At 38.1% G+C, this 21,593-nt stretch overlaps 1 protein-coding gene across 2 annotated transcripts in view; it reads right to left on the bottom strand.

Moving 5' to 3' along the window:
* Positions 1-21,593, bottom strand: part of chchd3a (coiled-coil-helix-coiled-coil-helix domain containing 3a) — a 96,071-nt gene that overhangs the window by 25,514 nt on the left and 48,964 nt on the right. Inside the window, exons 5-6 of one of the 2 annotated variants that reach the window (XM_073868414.1) lie at positions 10,926-10,940; positions 8,435-8,518 (exon numbers count right to left, since the gene is read on the bottom strand). In XM_073868414.1, coding sequence (XP_073724515.1) covers positions 8,435-8,518; positions 10,926-10,940 — 99 coding nt within the window. The remainder of the gene's footprint in view (positions 1-8,434; positions 8,519-10,925; positions 10,941-21,593) is intronic. The other variant, XM_073868419.1, reaches the window with a different exon arrangement.

Here is a 21,593-nt window from a genome sequence, read left to right as displayed (position 1 = left end):
ATGACAGAGCTACTTTTGCCATTGGTTTAAAGAAACAACCCCACGTTCAAATGAAATCTCCCAGGCTTTATAATGAGAGATCTGAGCAGTGGTTTGGTAATCAGCAGGCTGTGTTATCTCTCACAGACCAGAGAGGATGTGGAAGGAAACCCCACTGTGACAGCCATTATGGCTCAACAGCACGGCGGCCATATTGGCTCCGCAGTGCACCGGTGGAGGCGCGAGACTGAGGTTGAACAAATCAAAACTGGCGACTGCAAACAGGGAAGGAGAACGGAGCAGAGGCCTGTGGAGTCAATCCTTCTATCACTCTCTTACTGCGGGAGACCGCGAAACAAAACAGACTGGTGGAAATTCACAAACTAGCACGGGTACATAAACAAAGCTGTTATACAATGTCAGAATATAACGCCTATCTTCAGTGTGAGAAAGGAAAATGTCTTTACAAACATATTGGTAACATTATTACATAGTTACACAACACATGCCTAATTTAATTCAGAAGACTTTACATTAAAGGTGGAGTAGAATGTAAAACTGTATTTACTTACCTAGGCATAGATGAATAATAAAAGTTATGTACATGGTAATGACATACATTCACCTAAAGGATTATTAGGAACACCTGTTCAATTTCTCATTAATGCAATGATGTAATGGTGTGGGGGATGTTTTCTTGGCACACTTTATGCCAATTGGGCATCATTTAAATACCTGAGCATTGTTTCTGACCATGTCCATCCCTTTATGACCACCATGTACCCATCCTCTGATGGCTACTTCCAGGAGGATAATGCACCATGTCACAAAGCTCGAATCATTTCAAATTAAACATAACAATGAGTTCACTGTACTAAAATGGCCCCCACAGTCACCAGATCTCAACCCAATAGAGCATCTTTGGGATGTGGTGGAACGGGAGCTTTGTGCCCTGGATGTGCATCACACAAATCTCCATCAACTGCAAGATGCTATCCTATCAATATGGGCCAACATTTCTAAAAAATGCTTTCAGCACCTTGTTGAATCAATGCCACATAACATTAAGGCAGTTCTGAAGGCGAAAGGGGGTCAAACACAGTATTAGTATGGTGTTCCTAATAATCCTTTAGGTGAGTGTATCGTGAGCCTCAAACATGATTCTCCTTCTTATGTAAACCTTATGCTTGCAAAAGATCGCAAGAAAACAGGCCAATCTCAACATAACACCAACTGTGACGTTACAGTCGAGATGAACGCCCAAAACATTAAATTACACATTAAATTAAGTACAGTGTTGTTACAAAGTTGTAACTGCATTTACACATTTCTTTCTTCTCTTTCTCAATATTCACAGCTCTATTTTATTGCACATACCATTTTGAGTGGGGGGGGGCTTCAAATAATGTTGACAATGGTGGGCCTTTAAGTAAAAAAGAGATCAACTGCTTACAGTATATAAAGGTCTTTACAATTTTTTTTCGTGAAAGTCCCTGCTCACTGTATAAGTTTATTGAAAGGAAAACACCAACACAATTGTTTTGTGTTCCAAGAAAGCAAAAAGCTTGAGTCTGGAATGACAAGACGCTGTACTGTTAATAGATAACAAACTTTTCATTTTCAGGGGGCTATTCCTATCATTCATATTCTTGCATTGTTGTTTATAACTGAAAAGCATAAAGACATTATCTTGAACTCGGACCTCTAGCTGGGTTCCTTGCCTAGATAAAACTCTGCTAATTAAATTAACTAGACCTCGTGCAGAGACAGACGCTGTCCTTTCCCTGCGTCTCGTCTACAGGGAGGAAAAGATAATGACCACACACGGATCTTAACTAAAACACCACACCGTCTTAACTATGCTGTCAGCAAGCGCAGGAAACAAAAGAGACGTGCAATATACGTGCAGAGCAGAGTTACAAATTTTACATTTTATCATATGTACAGCATCAACAGGTTACTACGACAACGCTGTATAATGTTACCAGGTAACCAGCCCTGATTAAAGAATTAGTCCATTTTCTTAAAAGAAAAATCCAGATAATTTACTCACCACCATGTCATCCAAAACGTTGATGTCTTTCTTTGTTCAGTCGAGAAGAAATTATGTTTTTTGAGGAAAACATTGCAGAATTTTTCTAATTTTAATGGACTTCAATAGAGCCCAACATTTAATACTTAACTCAACACTAAAGAGTTTCTTTTTCAACGGAGCTTCAAAGGACCACAAACAATCCCAAACGAGGCACCAGGGTCCCATCCAGCGAAATAACTGTCACTTCTGACAAGAAAAACAAAAAATATGTACCTTTAAACCACAACTTTTCGGCCAGGTCCGGTTCAGCGCGACCCAACGTAAATGCGTAGTGACGTAGGGAGGTCACGTGTTATATATATAAAACGCACATTTGCGGACCATTTAAACCAATAAACTGATACAAAGACATTAATTAGTATCAGTTGACATACAAAAAAGTAGGAACGGTCCTCTTTCAACACACTTGTAAACACTGGGGCGGAGTTTCGCGTTCGTCCTCTGTGACGTATTGCGTGGGGTCAGCTGACGCATCACGACTGGATCTAGACGAGATAGTCCTTTGAAACTCCGTTGAAAAAAACTGTTGAGTTAAGTATTAAATGTTGGGCTTTATTAAAGTCCATTAAAATTAGAAAAATGTTTCCTCAAAAAACATAATTTCTTCTCAACTGAACAAAGAAAGACATCAAGATTTTGGATGACATGGTGGTGAGTAAATTATCTGGATTTTTCTTTTAAGAAAATGGACTAATCCTTTAAAGCTTTGACTGCAGAGTAAACATTCAGCTTAGGCCTGGTAGTTTGGGAATTGAGAACTTGTTATTATTTTGAACTGATGCTACACTAGTCAACATTTAAAGTGGATCAAAACCTTTCATACACTTTTTCTTAAAACAACTTTATGAACTTTTTTGATACACTTCAAATGTTGGACCACTTCAAATGTTGGAATGTTTTACCATGTTTGAGTATATAAACAACCCAACCGTTTGGTTTAAATTAACATATGCTGGGTTATTTCAACCAAAATGTTAAAAACATGGTTGGGTCAAATATGGGACAAACCCAACCAATGGGTTATAGCAGGGGTGAGGAATCCTGGGTGAGGGCCACTGTTTAGCTCCAACTCTAATCAAACATCCCTGCATTTCATTTCCAAGTAATCGTAAAGACTTGAACCCCATTCACACAGCACTTTGGTATCAGAAAATTTCCATAAATTGACAGAGAGGCTTCTGTGTGAACACAAATACGTCCTGTAATTGTTCTGGGATCGCTCCCGTAAAGAGGACCTAGTAACATTACTAAAACATTTACGGAAAGCATTCTATGTGAACAAGAGGCGGAAACAATCCCGTAAGGGGCGTGCCGTAGTGAGGACGCACATATCATCGCAAACAGGAGTTATGGTTCAGCTCTTTAAAACGAGGGTTTACATGCAGATTAACATTCACGATGAGAAAAATAATCAGTTTTTATAATAAATTTTTGAAAATCAAATTATGGATTTGAATTTTTACTGTTATTATAACCTAAAGATGCTATGTGAAAGTTACGTAACAGAAAATAGTGGTTTTCATCTTGTCACTTTCTTGGTATAGAAAACAAATTTTTACCCAAATTAGCCTAAATGGATTTATTACGTTTTGGAAGCAAACTCTTAAAATATTGTTACTTAGCTTACAATATCACATTAATTGTCCTTTCTTACAACCTCAATTCTTTTGGGATACGTGCAATGCTTTCTGGGAATTTTCCTACTGAGATTATCTCTTAAATGAATGAACTTGGGATAAGATCATGGGGTTTCAAGCCAGACTATGACAATAGTCCCTTTCACACATACAGTCTTTACTGGTAATTTACTGGTAAATTGCAGTTAACAGGTCATGTGTGAACAGAACCTTTCCGGTAAATCAGTGCTCCCAATTTACCAGTAAGAAAGGTTGTAACATTACCAGTAATTTACCGGTAAGCGCTATATGTGAACGAAAAATATAGGAATTATGGCATTTAGAACGGACGACATCAGACCGCGCTGACAGATCGCGCCAATCAGAACGTTTTTATACAGGTGACGCGTTTACGGATGTTTCCACACACGTTATGCTTAAAAGTCGACCACACCTTAAGTTAACATCCACATTTCTTCAAAGTTGTTTAAAACAGCTTACCATCTATTTGCCAAATTGCCGATGTCCTTAGCACACCCTCTGTAAAGCCTAATGTGCAAACCCAGGTTCCGTTTGACGCCACCTAACGCAATGTTGTTTGGTCACGAGCAACTTCGCGACCGTTTGCCACAGATGTGAAAACAAGAAAATACGGGCCGACGATATTAAGTCATAACCCAACATTGTTTACAAATACGACACGGAGCTCGCCGGCCGCGCGCCACAGGTAACTTCCGTTTACAGCAAATTTTTGTATTTACTGGTAAATTCATTCTGGTAAATTCATGGTAATTTACTAGAACTACTGTGTGAAAGAGGCTAATGAAACACACATTTTTCGTCTTTCTTTTTAAAGAAAAAAGAAAAAAGAAAGCGATAACGACTTTTAATTATGAGCAAAAACAACAGCAGCCAATGTCGAGTGCCCTTCATGTCACTGAAATTCCATTGATCAGGTTAACAAACATTAGCCGGCCTCTTGAAGACTTCAGTGCTTTACTTTAAACTACAGCTTTCTCCAGGATGATCAATGAGCATTAAAGAAGACATAGCTTACAATAGTGCAAAAAAAGGTTAAAATGGGGAATGGCGAGCGCTAATTTGAAATATGAGATTGTTGTATAGCAAATAATTGGGTGAAAATGTGATGCGTATATATGAACACACACAGGCAATTTGAGCGGTCATGCCAATAAGTAGGCTGGAGGTGGCAGTCGGCATCTCAAGAGCTGTGATGGGCTGTCAAATGCTGGCCACTGATAAATGAGCAAAGTGTATTGAAAGAGACGTGTAATATATATCAGCGCTTTCTTCTTTTCGCTCGCTCTGTATCTCTCTCTCTCTATTGTTGTTGGTACTGTTACAGTCTGAAAACTTGAGAAAACGGAAAGCACTGGAGAAGAGAGATTAGACGCAGTCAAAACATAATATTGTGTTATTCTGAATCAATCCAGTTGTTTTTTGTAAAGGATAGACCTTAAATAAAACCAAAAGTTAAATGGGCACAGACCCAAATGTGTGTGCATGTTTGAGCATAATATTGATTTCCTATTTGGAGAAACTGTCTTATCTGTCAGCCAGCCACAATGTAATGTGCACTACCCACTATGCAACATTTATCTTCAATGGTTATTTTATTCCAGCAGACAAACACAATTACATGATTTGTCCACAATGCATCAATACATCACACACAAAATGATACGACAAACGATGTATATTAAAAATGAGGTATTATATAAAAATTCTGTTTGCACCCAATGAATATTGTATAAAATAATATATGATGATCACCTTGTGTAAAACCCTGCATATAGCCAACCAATAAATCCTGATTCACAAATCCATACAGCTCACAGACACCCGTGTCTACCCAAGTGTGTGCATTTCAGAAGGGATGTGATAAGTGTGCACATGTATGTGTTTGTGTATAACCTGACACAGTCCTGTGCTCAATAAGTGATTGATGAAGCTGTGAGAGATCAATAACGCCGTCGTGTGCATAGCTAAAATTGCCGTATCCTGGTAAAAAGACAAAGCCAGAGCTAAAGCTAGCCGCAGTGTGCATCATCAGCACGTTTTATGGACACAAACAAAGTCTCATCTGTCAGAAACAGAACTTTCAGGAAATAATATCGGTCTAGTGTCTGTGTACTGCAATTGCGGCACGTTGTCGATAACGAATGACTTTAATTTGTCCCTCTATGTGAGCAAGATAAGCTTTCAGGCATTTTGCATATTGGAATAGACTGGTTCAGATCACCATCAACGATACATTGGTTTTTCAAAATGCTATTTATTTGTATATACTGTACCAGTGTCGAGGGTCACTCAGATTGACAGCTGGCCCACCCATTCAGAAGAGAAACTAATTATTTTTGTGGAAAAGCAGAAGAAATCACACATCAATTATATTAATCTCGTTAATAATAAATCGCTCAAATACGTATCATGATTGAAATATCACTTTTGTCTAAAATTCGACATTTTAGTCTGAAATACGTTGATAGACACCTGACATGAGCATCACATCAAACGTAACATTTTATAATTGGAGCTGATGATGATGTGGTGCTCTGACATATGATGCGCAAATTTTGACGACCCGAGTTTGAATCCCACCTCGAGGTTCTTTGCCAATTCTGTAACCCTCTCTCCACCCTGTACTGTCTTTTCTTCTTCTTGCATACTATCAAATAAAGGCTATAATGGACGAAAAAAATAATATATACATTCACTTATACATATATATTCATTTATACAACAGTTCTTTTTGGTTCTCGAATCTGATTGAGTCTTTTTCAGTCACGCAATATTCCACCAGCATCATCATGGGAAGCGCCTCACCATTTGTATTATTCGGACACTGGACGTATTAGGTGTTAGTAATGGAGGCTGGTTTAACCTCTAGAACAAAAAAATCAACCAAGGCAAGTCTTGGTATAGTCACAAAGTATTTGATTTATTTATTTGTGTTCATGGACACGATTTTCCACTTTTTTCGTGCCACTGAGCACGAATGTCTTTTTCGTGTCACTCAGAACAAATTAACATAGACAGTTTCATTGGACGCACATGCGGTGACGCGATTACGCATCTGGTCGGAACTTTACTTCCGGTATAATTTTTTTTTTGATGGTCTGACTAGTTGCTAACAGGGTTCCCACACCTTAGTTGACTTCAAATTTAAGGACCTTTCAAGGACTTTCCAGGTCCAATACCCTCGAAGAATTCAAGGACTAAATGTGGGGACACAAATTTAAGTGAGAGCAAGGTTACATCGTGTTTCCTTTTAAAATACATTGTTACAGTTCCCTTTCGAGGGAACTCGCACTGTGGCACTGCGGTGACACTTTGGGGACGCTTCCAGGGGTAAGTGCGTCTGAATGTGTATATCAAATTCAACTAATGGTAAGGCTTAACGACAAAGACAGGGTGACGTGGGAGTCATGAAATATATCGCTGAAATATCTGAAATATTGCCAAAGACGGCGCTACAGGGACGCAGGAAGTATGGCAAGGAAGACGCAGCGTCTCGTTCCCTTCTCCGGGAACAACAGTTACATACATAACCCGAGACGTTTTCATGTGTCAAACAAAACTATGCAAAAAAGCATTTTGGTATGAATTAACATTTGCATACAGATAGATATAAGCATTTAAAGCGAACAGTTTAGCATGTGTGCTTAAAAAGTCTAGAATTTTTATGATATTATCCTACACTACACAGGGAATAATATGGATTTTATTCCCTTCTTGCATAGAATAGATTCAAGCACTTTAAATGACCTGTATTTATGTATGTATATTTTCAAAAACTTCCCAGGGCCATTTTTTCCCCAGACTCACAAACTTTCAAGGATTTTTAAGGACTCGTGAAAACCCTGAATTGAACTCTTGAACAAATACCTCGTCGAAAATAACAAATGTTTTGATTTCCTAGGTAATCTATGTTATTTTGCTTGTTATATAAATAAACTACTATAAAGGACTTTGTCGTTATTTATTCTTAGCGGAGTTTACCGGAAGTTACGTGTTGACCGCGAAAGCAGTTGTTACTGCTGAAACTGTCTATAAATAGTGTTCTGTGTCCGTAGCACAACTTTCTTTTTCGTGTCATTTTATGTTTTATTTTTTTTCCTTTTTTTCTCTATTTTTAAATCATTGTCACTTGGGTATGGGGTTAGATTTGGGCTTTGGGTTAGGATGTCATTTTTATGTATTGGTTTAGGATGTCTGAAATTTCTAAACCTAACCCCAAGCAATGAAATAGAAAAAAAACAATGAGAAAACAATACATTAAATGACACGTAAATGAAAGTTGTGCTACGGACACGAAAAACGATTTAAAGAAATTTGTGCTGAGTGATACCAAAATGACATTCATGCTCAATGGCACGAAAAAAGCAGAACATGAACGAATCAAATATTTCATGACATCACCACAACTTGCCCTGAGATTAGGTTGAAAAATTAGGGGTAGCCATTAAATGTGAAAATGACCCATGGTTGAGTTGCCAAATAACCAATTGTGTTACTTTCAACCTAAAGTTTTTTTTTTAATACAGTAAAGTAATACAGTACAGACTGTCTCGGTCTCTGCCTCTAAGCCAGATGGCTTTGCGCATTAGTGAGTTACTGCAGAACATTATGGTTATCGCATCACGTAATGTAGTGCTTTAGTGTTCATTGTGTATACATCCAGGAACTGTGGATAATGTAACAGAAAATGTATCGGTCATACCCTTTCCTTCAGTTTAGCCACTTGCTCTCTGTAGAAGGCATCTTGCTTCCTGAGTTCTTTGTCTTTCTCCTCCAATTGTTTAGCCTGTGGAGAAAACACAAAACCACATACTGTCAGAAAAACCCATGGACTGAGTCACAAAACTGGATGTGTAAATGTAAATCACAACAACTAATCCATAATTTCCACACAGGTGAGCGCAATATGCACTGTCCTAATAAGATGAGAGTCATTATGGTCTTAGGTCGCTGGTATTGTGAGAGACGACATTCACCTATTATTATTATTTCAAGGGCATCGGTTCATGACAGGCTTCATCTAGAAACCGTTACCGGCATGCAAGAGGCTTAGTGTATGTGGATGCAGAAAGAGATAACATCAGCGGTGGAATCTTTTATTCTCTTATCTGTGATTCTCTGTCCTATCGCACCTGCCTCTACACATCTGTCCCCCTTGACCTTGACCACTTCCCAGCTACAGGACGTGACCCTCGCTAATTTAATATTTTATAAAAACCTATTTCAATTTCTTATTTTCATATTCATTTAATTATTTTGACTTGTATATATAGGACAAATTGATAAGCATGTGAATGGGGCATAGCAGAGGTGGAATTCGAACCTACGATCTTGTGAGTTGAACGTCGCTTATGTGTCAAAGAAAACATAAACCAAAATGTATAATCACAACAACCAGATAGATTTATACAAGTGGGTGAAATATTCCTTTGGGTGAGAACCCCCCCAAAAGAGATTTTGTTTAGGGCGCACTAGTAATTTTTGGATTCGTCAATATATCAGTGGTTAAATCGGCTGTCTTGGATTTATACTGATATAGTGGTGTGGATGCAGCTTCATGCAAAAGCAAAAATCTGGTTGCTGAAGTATTTGAAGAGATTTGTTACTAGCAGTCAATGATTGCTTAATCTATAATGTGTCTACTTACAGGAGATTACCGAGATAAAGTTAGTAGCAGAATGTGACATCAACATGTCAAGTTATATGATCGCTCAATTTAAAAATGAAACAGCCTTTATTAGGCTACTAGGCTACCTGGGTTATTCAAAAACTATGTGCAGAGAAAGAGAGTGAGAGAGTGAGTGTGTTGGTGAGTGAGTGAGTGAGTAAGAGAAAGAGAGAGTGAGTCAGTGAACGAGCGAGAGAGAGAGAGTGAGTGAGAGTGAGGGAGCAAGTGAGTAAGGAGAGAGTGAGTCAGTAAATGAGAGTGAGAGAGACAGAGTGAGAGAAAAAGTGAGTGAGTGAGAGTTAGAGTGAAAGAGAGAGTGAGAGAGAGTAAGATAGAGTGAGAGAAAGTGAGAGAGTGGGTGAGTGAGTCAGTGAGAGAGAGAGAGAGTCAGTGAGTGAAAGTGTGTCAGTGAGAGAGAGAGTGAGGGAGAAAGTGAGTGAGTGAGTGAGTGAGTGAGTAAGTAAGTAAGTGAGTGAGTGAGTGAGTGAGTGAGTGAGTGAGTGAGTGAGAGAGAGAGAGAGTGAGTGAGTGTGAGAGAGTGAGTTAGTCAGTGAGTGAGTGGGTGGGTGAGGGAGTCAGTAAGTGAGTGAGTGAGTGAGTGAGTGAGTGAGTGAGTGAGTGAGTGAGTGAGTGAGTCGACGAGTAAGTGAGTGAGTGAGTCAGTCAGTCAGTCAGTGAGTGAGTCAAGGAGTAAGTGAGTCAGTCAGTCAGTCAGCTAGTCAGTCAGTCAGTATGTGAGTGAGTGAGTCAGTCACTCAGTGAGTGAGTCGGGGAGTGAGTGAGTGTAAGTGAGTGAATGAGTGAGTGAGTGAAGACACATCCACATTAAACATTGTATTTATTTTTATAATTATATGTATGTATGTTATGTTTTATGTTGTTTTGTGCAATGCTTTGACAATATGTACTGAAGTATGTCATGTCAATAAAGCAATTTGAATTTGAAAGAGAGAGTCAGTAAGTGAGTGAGTGAGAGAGTGAGCGTGAGAGTTAGTGAGAGAGTTAATCGGTGAGTGAGTGGGTGAGTGAGTCAGTAAGTGAGTGAGTGAGTGAGTTGACGAGTGAGTTCAATGAGTGAGGGAGTCAGTGAGTGAGTCAGTCAGTGAGTGAGTGAGTCTGTGAGTGAATGAGTTAGTGAGTCAGTCAGTGAGTGAGTCGGGGATTGAGTGAGTCATGGAGTGAGTGAGTCAGTCAGTGAGTGAGTGTGAGAGTGAGTGTGGGTGAGTGAGTGAGAGAGTGACTGAGTCAATGAGTAAGTGAGTCGATGAGTGAGTGAGTTAGCAATTGTGTGTGAGTGAGTGTGAGAGTGAGTGAGTCGGTGAGTGAGTGAGTGAGTGAGTAAGTGAGTGAGTCGGTGAGTGAGTGAGGAAGTGAGTGAGTCGGCCAGTGAGTGAGTGAGTCGGTCAGTGAGTGAGTCAGTGAGTGAGTGAGTGAGTGAGAGAGAGAAAGATAGTGAGAATAGAGTATAACAGATAAAAGAAACGAAGAACAAAAATGTATAAATCAAGTCTCTCTTATGGCTTACCTTTCTCTCAATCTGCTGGAGTAAGAGAGCAAAAAAAGAGATAAAGACAGAGAGAAAAAGAGAGAGAGAAAACAATGATTTTACAATGATGTTTTATAATGACATTCAGCATTCATATTAACTAAAGCTCGCATACACACAGACTGCAGTGTGAAACAGCAGGCGTGATGCTGTAGTCAAGGCCGGTCGAGTGTGTTATCTGACTGCTGCTGCAGGTGAAAAGAGCTCTTCACAACACAAAATAATCTCATCAAAAAATCTCAAACCTGAAAATCTGATCTAATGTCAGTCTAATCACATCACAGTGATCTCCATCAGAGCTTAAGTCCTCATCTTCACAATCACATTGACTCGCATAGAAACCCCCAGATTGCCATCATTTCGAGGTCAAAAAGATTTATTTAATAATCCCAAAGAAAATTAAACATTTTCATCATCTCAGACATCCCCAGACACACCGACAAACACACGCAATTTTAAGTCTTTTCAAAATAGGTAACCATTTTCTGGACATGTGGCCAGGGCTTGGCAGGGCAGAATTGATGCCGAATGACCCAGCTAATGTCATTTTTTGTGATTTACTGTTTTCTACATAAAATCATCCTACATAATGTAAAGAAAATTATGTGAAAATGTATTCTAATGCCTACACACATGTATGACATAGTTTCTCTAATGAAAAATAAAGTCACTATTATTTACCAGATAAATAAGGTATATCCAGTTTTATCCAATAGTTTCAAAGAGCAAAAAAAGCCAGTCAGGAAATAGGAATCAAAAAAAGTACATCACTACGCCACTACGTCTCGTATGCTACATCTTTACCGGTAGCTAGTTATTTTAGTTTTAAAGGACAAGTTCGGTTTTTTACACTTAAAGCCCTGTTTTCAGATTGTTTATGATGAAATAGAATGGTTTTGACTGAAATTTCGACATATGCGGCTGCCCCGAGAATTTTCGGGTTAGGGCTGAAACGATTCATCGAGTTACTCGATTTACTCGATTCAAAAAATTCCTCGAGGCAAAAATTCTGCCTCGAAGCCTCGTTAAATTCCTATGACGCGCACTACACGCGCCGAGATCTGATTCACATAGACCGTTGTTCAATGTTCAGGAAGCGCATCATAGCGCGTGGTACATTTTGAATTTAGTTGGCGCGATGGCGGAGCGAATATGTCCATAAACGGCAGAGAGAGACTGTCTAAAGTTTGGGATCATTACATTCAGCATCTGAACTGAAAACATCCACTGTTGTTTCACCAAGCGTCGATAAAACAAGGTAACGGAGCTTCCGCTGATTTTAATCCCATACTGTATTTGTAGCGATGTCGTTATGCGGTTTGACTAGATATGATGTTTAGCTTTGATGTTTTTAAGTAGTAAACGTATTCACGTTCAATTGCAGGACAGTATAGATTAAAAAAGAACCTAACACACACGCATGCACTACAGGTGTGTGTACCAAAAAACGGCACCACAGTGCAATCATATATGGGCAACTTAATCTGACATATTTTGTTCAATAATAATAATCTCTGTCTTATTGGAGTTTAGCATAAGGAAGTTATTCTCTCTCACGCGAGTCAGACCGATCTCGCAATGCATCACATATGCTTAAACTTTTATGTAGCCACGCAACAATAATTTCAGCATGCATTCACTGTATACAGCGGGACGTGATGTTGTGATTTTTCGAACGGATTCTTAACCTAAAATGCACCGCAATGCAAGTGATGCAAACCAAATGCAGCGTTCTATTGAAAAGTAATGTATGTATTTCTGCAGTACCAAAATGCAATGAAGCAACTGAACGTCTGACTGGGGTGTCACTCTTCCTCATGCACAGAACGCGTGCACACACACAAACACAAGTGCACGTGCGCGCATACACACAGGTTGTTACCATAGCAAATAGGCTCACCCCAGAAATGATATATTATTTGTTAGTAGCCTAATGGTAAATGCTGCAGGTGTAGAAATGTACATAAACCAGATATTTACTTTGATGTCAGGGCTAGATTACAGCATGAAACCTGCTGTGCATATTAATAAATTAAAGTGTTTTATTGTTGGCACTGGCACTTATAAACACTAAATGGGTAAAACATTTAAATAAATAGGCTTATTTCTTGGAGCCAAATACCTCTGGTTTTTATAGAAATAAAAGCCAAATGCTTGAACATTTTACAGCCAAGTCATTTTCGTTATGCATTATTTGTTTTGGTTGTTTAAAAACACACAAAGAAAATTATCCGATTACTCGATTAATCGATCGATTCAGGGCTAGATTAATCGATTACAAAAAGAATCGATAGCTGCAGCCCTATTTCGGGTGTTTGTGTTTCACCTCCCACCTCTACAATGGGTTTATAGGTGCACTGGAACAATCCTTTCTAAAATGCATTAAACTTTCATTTACAAAGACGTGAACTCACCGAGTGGTCAGGGGTGTTCACTGGTATGCTCACACAAAAATCGCTGCAAATTACGCATTCCAGCAGGTTTTATCATAGTTTTTGCCAACTCCATTGACTTGTATTAGATGTGCTGTGAGGTACGGTATTACTCCGCGCCGGGAACTTTGTTTCTATTCTTGCACTTGGCAATGGTGGATTATCGCCACCAACTGGGCTGGTGTGTCTATTATTCAAGCTCTCAGCGGAAGAATGTACGGGTGTGAGGCGTTTGGAAAAATAGGTCCACAAGTTAACAACGAATGCTAAAACACCTGTTGGAAAGCATCTTTTGCAGCAATTTTTGTGTGAGCATATCAGTGAACACCCCTGATCACTCGGTGAGTTTCACGTCTTTGTAAACGAAAGTTTAATGCATTTTAGAAAGGATTGTTCCAGTGCACCTATACACCCATTATAGAGGTGAAACGCAAACACACGGAAATTCTCGGGGCAGCCGCATATGTCGAAATTTCAGTCAAAACCGTTCTATTTCACCATAAACAATCTGAAAACAGGGCTTTAAGTGTAAAATACAGAACTTGTCATTTAAATTTTGACATTTTTTGCATCGATTGCCCTTAGAAGGCCTTTATTTAACCCCTGGAGCCATGTGGATAACTTCTGTAAAGGATGGATGGACTTTAATGGGCTTTAAAATTTTTGCACCATTAACTACCATTATAAAGCTTAAAACAGCCAGAGCATTTTCTAATATAACTCTAAGATTGTGTTTGTCTAAAAAATGATAATCATATACATCAGGATGGCTTGAGGATGAGTAAATCATGGGGTAATTTTCATTTTTGGGTAAACTATCCCTTTCACACATTACATTGTGATGTCGTCACCATAGTTTTCTTGTCAAAACATATGTGATGTCTCAGAATTGTTGGGTTTTCAATCGCCTGTGGCTATAAAACAAAAACTGCAACCGTGACGCGAGCGTGGGTGCATGCAACGCATCGTAAAACCGACACAACTGCGGTTTAATCGAGTCCCACACCTGCTGCAGAGAAGATGCAAAGAAAACAACTGCTCCTCAAAAACACCCACAGTCCTCCACAAAACCGTCCAACACTCCAGCAGACTAAATCTGACCTCTGCTCTGTTCCCCTCCAGCACTCACACACACATTCAAGCCAGTAAACCAATACAAGCCCTTGCGTGGGCAAGAAGCATTGTGGGTAATCAGTCAAGGAGACATTTCAGCTCCAAATTTTCTATGGAAAGAAACGGAGCTATTGCAGATGACCTTCAGCCTCAAACATGCACACACACACGGAGCAGCTGCATTCACAGGCCAATAGGTAAACATAGTGAAAGCGTATCCAATGAGCAATTAAGTTTTAGTGTGGGGATTTCCCCCTCATTCAATGCATCACGGGGGCATATGGCAGCACGGGCCGTCACGATTATTTCCATCAGATCACATTCATTCAGTTTCCTGCAGGTCATCTAATTACATTACACTGCTAACAAAGCCCTCAGAATCACGTGACCGTCCGCTCGCTATTATCCCGCTAATGAAGAATGAAGTGGGATGTGAGAGCGAAAAATGAAAGTGAAACTACAAACATTGAGAACAAGAGACTCAGAGGGACAATGAGAGTGATTTATCATGCAAAAAGTCACAACCGTGACATGTATCATGGGGCGGAGGTGGACATCTTATCGGACAAGCGAGTACTAGATATGTTACCAAATTAAGGAGTATTAGCATCTGTCCAGCTTCAACTATAAAAACTTGGTGTTTAAAAGTACAATTAAGCCTCCACTTTTTTGGAAAATATGCTCATTTTCCAGCTCCCCTAGAGTTAAACATTTGATTTTTACCATTTTGGAATCCGTTCAGCCGACCTTCGGGTCTAGCTGTACCACCTTTAGCATAGCTTAGCATAATCCATTCAATCTGATTAGACCATTAGCATTGCGCTAAAAAATAGCCAAAGAGATATTACGCACTGCCCGAAAATAGTCCCCTTGGTAACTTTCAAAAGCAGGGGACTATTTTTGGCCAGTGGGTAATATCACTGCGACCTTCTGCAGCCATATTACGGCAGCAAAGTCCTTGATTATTATGCCAGAATAAGAGTATAGTTCCTAGCCATATCAGCCTAGAAAATAACAACTTTTAATTTTCTGTCGGTCTTAGTACACGATGTAACTACAGAAGAGTCAAGTTTTAAATAGGAAAAGTATCAAAACTCTTTGGTTATGTTTTAGCGCGATGCTAATGGTCTAATCAGATTCAACGGATTGTGCTAAGCTATGCCAAAAGTGCTAGCGCCAGACCCAGAGATCAGCTGAATGGATTCCAAAACTGTAAGAATCAAAATGTTTAATTCTAGGGGAGCTGGAATATTAGTATATTTTCAAAAAAAAAGTGGAGTGTCCCTTTAAAAGAAGAATAAGACACAAAAAAAATTTAAACACATTTGTAAGTTGCTTTGGATAAATGCAACTGCTAAATGAATAACGGTTTGCGAACCCCTAGTGGTTTGCGGGGGAATTGCAGGAGGTTCATGATTTTGATCAATTATAATTAAATTATTAAATGTAAATAAATAATAAATAAAACACTTAGTAACAAAAATATTTAAACAGATTTAAAAAGACACGTTTTAAGTACCAATAAAAGAAAATTACCAGATGTAGGTCCAATAACGGGTAATAACAACAATACCCATGTAAAATACTACTGATAAAAACTGTGTAATTTTTTCTTTAAAGTCTTTAAAGTAAATTGTTGAAATATTTACTTACAATCTCAGGGGTGCTTCCAAGTAAATAATTTAGGTCAAGGGGGTTCGGCTGACAAAAAAATTTGAAAACCCCTCAATTGGACTATGACTATTTTTTTATACTTCATCACAACAAAGACCTCTATGTTGTTTTTGCACCATTGTTTCATTGTTGCACCATTGTTCACAGTCATCCTTGCTTTAGCTCATGCACATCGCACCTCACACACAAGCATGTGCTGTATGTATTGTAGGTATGCCCGCATGCACACGCCTGATTCGGACATTCACTATAAAAAGTAAAAGTTGGATCAACTTAAAAAATTACTTTAATTGGTAACGTCTAAAATCAGAGTTTTTTTTTTGTGAAAATTTAAGGTAGGTGAATTTCTAAAAAATACAACTGATGTTTATGTTGTCGTGTTGTGTATTGGCCACCACTTGTGTGATTGCAGTACCAGTTTTGGCCACAATCCTACATATTGTTCCTTTAAAGTAAGAACATTTAAGTAAAACTTGAAGTCACTTTTTAAGTTGATCCAACTTTGACTTTTTACAGGGTATAAACATACTAGTTTGTCTGTAAATATGCACATAGTTTGTTACCCTGACAAAAGTGAAAGTTCCTGCTGGTTACATAAAAAAATTCTGCAATGTCTAACACTAAGAGAAAATGTGTAAATGATACCTATATTCTGCATTCAGTTGTATTTAAATACAGTAATGCATGTTACAGTTCAGAGAAAAAAGCAAGTACGAAGTGATGATGTCATGATTATGCTAATCAGGTTGTGACATCATCCAGCGTCTCACAAAAGACACTGCCTCTGATGATATCCCTGAAACATATTTCCACCTGCTTCAAACATAACAAATATGTAATTATATTAAATTATATTATAACATAAAAGAACATTACTGGTCATTTTCAGATGTCTTAGTGCCCTGCCTTAAAAACAAAAGGATTACTGTACAGCTAATAGCATTTCCCGTTCAATTATACACACCTGAGGGACCCCGAAGTTATTTTCTGCGGTTATCAACAGCACGCCACAGATGCTTTCCAAAGACATTAAGCTGAAAATAAACCGAAATATACTTTTAAAAGCCACAATCAAGCAGTGCTTCACCATCCACGAGAGCGCCTACGGAGAAATAAACCATAAAAACAGTCACATGCGTTGGCCCGGCAGACCCACGCATGTGACAACGAATCAAAGCTTTTTGTTTTAAATGTTGTCTCTTTCACCGTGACCTTCCTCGACTAAACAGCACAAGGTCACAGCTACTCCGGACCCTGCATCCATCAGTTGCCATAATAAACCCATGCTTGCCAGGAGCGCATCCGTCCAGCAGGCGCATATGGTCAAAGGTCAGGTGTCGGGTCGTAGCCAGCCTGTGCAGACCTAATTGGCAGCGAGAAGAAAGGGAATAAAAGACATAATTTGGAGTGTAAATTCGGATGGGGGGAATAAAAAGCCCAATTGCGTGAGCAAATCCAAAAAAAGTGGGGCCTACATGCAAAGCCTTTTTTAAATTTCATGATTAATATCCTGTCAAACTATTTAGTGGTGATCGATGCTGGTAAAACGCTGACGTGCTTTAAACAAGGTCAATTTATGCATGATTACATGCAAATAAGGTCCTTGAAGTTTCTCCACATCAAGCCATTTATTTTGCTACACATTTTGCCTCTTGTTAAAAGTTGTCTGTATTACCCAGAAGCCTGTGCTGCTATGACAGGAAGGGTCACCGGGTAATTGAGAAAGATGCTAGGTGGAGGTCAGAGGTCATTCTTGCGTAGGCAGGAATTGACAAGTCCCTAGTGTTCGACTGGACACTGGAGAAAGTCCTCTATATTAGGAAAGGATAAAAATGAACTGTCCCGGCAGGGTACGAGCCTCATTTTCTGTGAGCAAAGATCAAATTAGCAGTGAACCAGAATACTTGTCCTATACCATTAAAGTGACCAGATACGAAGATGCGCTGCCCTAGATCCAGACCCCCACTCTACAGACGCCCTGTTACCTTGACACGACGATCGATCCGGTGCCCTAAAACACACACGGGAGAAAACACTCTTATGTCCACCTGTCAAGAACTATCTCCATCAGAACTAAATGAATTGCTTATCCCATATGTTCATGTCAGAATCACTTTACTGACCTTGAATATTGTTATTTAAATATTGCAGATTTTTATTTGACCTTCTGTAGGTTTACATCTGTTACAGATGTGGCGAAATATGTCCAATTTTAACGAGGCAAAATACTGTAAATTACATTTATGCATTTGGCAAATGCGTTTTATCCAAAGCGACTTACAGTGCATTCAAGCTTTGCAGTTTTGACGGGAATGGAACCCATGACCTTTGCTCTACCAACTGAGCTACAGGAACAATCAACCCTTTACAGCCCACCTGAATAAATAGCGTGCGCACGCATTTTGGCAACGAAAGTGGTGTTGTTCCCCAGTGGTTGTTAGTAACTCAGAATGTTTATCTAAACGGTTTCCCAGCATCAAATGTCTGGTTGTTGCGTTTGGTTGCACTAATATAATATCCTAATATACTTTATATTTGGCCATCTGCTAACGTCTTTTATCCACCCCACTATAGTACACGGATGTGGTAGCTGTGTTAAGAAAGTTGATAAAGTCAACTTTTAAAATAACTTTGTCTGTCTGTGTTGCTTTACTGCTGATTCTTGCCATACTTCCGTTGCCAATATGCGCACGCATACTTGCCACGTCATCATTGTGTACAAACAGTAAAAGGCTTTATAAAATTACCCAAAACTTTTACAGATCGAATTAAGTCATCTGCACAAACAAGAAATAACCATATTTTATTTATTGTATTGTGTTGTATTTTTATTGTATTGTATTGTAATGTATTTTTATTGTATTGTATTGTATTGTATTTTTATTGTATTGTATTTTATTTTTTATTGTATTGTATTCTATAGTTTTTTTATTGCATTGTAATGTATAGACGGTTTCAGCAGTAACAACATAAACAAGCGGCTGTCGTGGTCCGCAAGTAACTTCCGGTAAACTCCGCTAAGAATAAATAACAACAAAGTTCTTTAAACGTAGTTTATTTATATAACAAGCAAAAAACAACACACAGATTACCTAGGAAACCAAAACATTTGTTATTTTCAACGAGGCATCTGTCAAGAGTTTAGTTAAGCAAATAGTCAGACCATTAAAAAAACGAAACCGGAAGTGAAGTTCGGATCCAGACGTGTATCGCGTCTGATGAAACCATCTATTGTATTCTTTATTGTATTGTTTTTTGTTGTATTTTTATTGCGTTGTTTTTATTGGATTTTTGTTGTATTGTATTGTTATTGTTTTGTTTTTTATTGTATTGTAATGTATGGTATTTTTATTGTATTGTATTCTATTGTTTTTTTATTTTATTGTAATGTATTTTTATTGTATTGTAATGTATTTTATTGTATTGTATTCTACTGTTTTTTTATTGCGTTGTAATGTATTGTATTCTTTATTGTATTGTTTTGTTGTATTTTTTATTGCATTGTTTTTAATTGTATTGTATTCTATAGACAGTTTCAGCAGTAACAACATAAACAAGCGGCTGCACTTAGCTTCCTGTAAACTCCGCTAAGAATAAATAACAACAAAGTTCTTTAAACGTAGTTTATTTATATAACAAGCAAAAAAACAACACATAGATTACCTAGGAAACCAAAACATTTGTTATTTTCGACGAGGCATTTGTTCAAGAGATCAGTTTAGCAACAAGTCAGAGCATTAAAAAAACGAAACCGGAAGTAAGGTTCGGATCCAGATGTGTATCACATGCTTCCAATGAAACAGTCTATTGTTTTTTATTGTATTGTATTGTATTGTATTGTATTGTATTGTATTTGTATTGTATTTGTATTGTATTCTATTTTTTTATTGTATTGTATTCTATTGTTTTTTATTGTATTGTATTCTATTGTTTTTTATTGTATTGTATTCTATTGTTTTTTATTGTATTGTATTCTATTGTTTTTTATTGTATTGTATTGTATTGTATTTTTATTGTATTGTATTGTATTGTTTTTTATTGCATTGTAATGTATTGTATTTTTATTGTATTGTTTTTTGTTGTGTTTTTATTGCGTTGTTTTTTATTGTATTTTTGTTGTGTTGTGCTTTACTGTATTTTATTGTATTTCTTTTCTTTTTTTCTTTTTTGCAATGTCAGCTTCTATGGCTTCACTACCAGCAAAAATGCTGGATTGTTTTAACCCATTGTTGGGTCAAATATTTACATTTTCTAGGTTAATTTATCCCAACTGCTGGGTTTGTCCCTTTATGAACCAAAGCTGGGTTGACAATTTTTATAGTGTATGGTCATAGGAGAGCCGGGTTTAATTATTAAGAATAAAACTTAATTTGTTTAAGATAAAATGTATCTGATATGTATCTACATAGGAGGTATGTGGCTTTAATAAGTGCAAAGATTATCCAGAGACATTTAAACATGTCCATTTACAACCCTAGAATTTGTCTTTTGAATGAAATGGTCTATTATTACCTTATTTGAAAGGGTCTGCTCTGATTGGCTGTTTCACAGAGCAGCTCATTTCAGTTGCTCTGTGTGTGTGTGTGTGTAAACAGACCTTATGTTTGAGCCTGTATAAGACAAAGATACGAAATTTGAGGAATAATCAATTTGATTGGAGATTGTTAATGGACATTTCTGAGTGGTAAGTTTGTATTTTTTTTTCAGTATGTCCATGCAAAACCTAACAGTAACATCAATAGTAAAACTTCAGCCTAAACGCTAGCATATTGCATTAACTAGCATATAGCGCTAACTTAGCAGTCACAACTTTGTTTTTAGCATTGTAACAACATTGTACTTAATTTAATGTGCAAGTCTGTGTTATGTTGAGATTAGGCTTAGGAACTCCTCCCAGGGTTAAAAAGTAATACAGCCTAATTAAATATGTTAAAGAATAGAGGATGAACAATTGGAGGTTTTTCTCCTTATGTTTAAATTTGTGTGGGTTTTGAGTGTAAAATGACCCAATATCCTGGATGGCTGCGTATCTAATTGAGTCGCAAGAGTCAACAACAGCGGCCGTGCCAGGGCTCAGCACGACAGCTTTCGTTCTACAGGTCAACTCTGACCAACCCGATCACACGGTTTGATTAATTGACTGATCAGCAGCTCGAGGTATTAACTGATGGCCGAAGCGGTTTTCGGCTCGTGTTATCTCTGCCGAGGCCATATGGGGAGAACCGCGGGGAAATCAAATCATCAGTCACGTTCATAGAAAGCAGTCTCTAAGGAGGGCTAAGCCATCTATTACCACTGCGAGAGAACAGGCGAATAAAGAGCAGAGACACCCCCGCAGACAATAGAGCGGAGAGATTCAGAACAAAACAAAAGAACGCTCCTCGCTCTCTAATATCGAACTAGAGGACACACGGAAAAAGCTGAAAGC

The sequence above is a fragment of the Misgurnus anguillicaudatus genome, chromosome 1, assembly GCF_027580225.2.
Source record: "Misgurnus anguillicaudatus chromosome 1, ASM2758022v2, whole genome shotgun sequence".
NCBI classification, from domain to species: Eukaryota; Metazoa; Chordata; class Actinopteri; order Cypriniformes; family Cobitidae; genus Misgurnus; species Misgurnus anguillicaudatus.
Note: the sequence above shows the minus strand (reverse complement) of the source record. Positions and strands in the feature narration are given on the sequence as shown.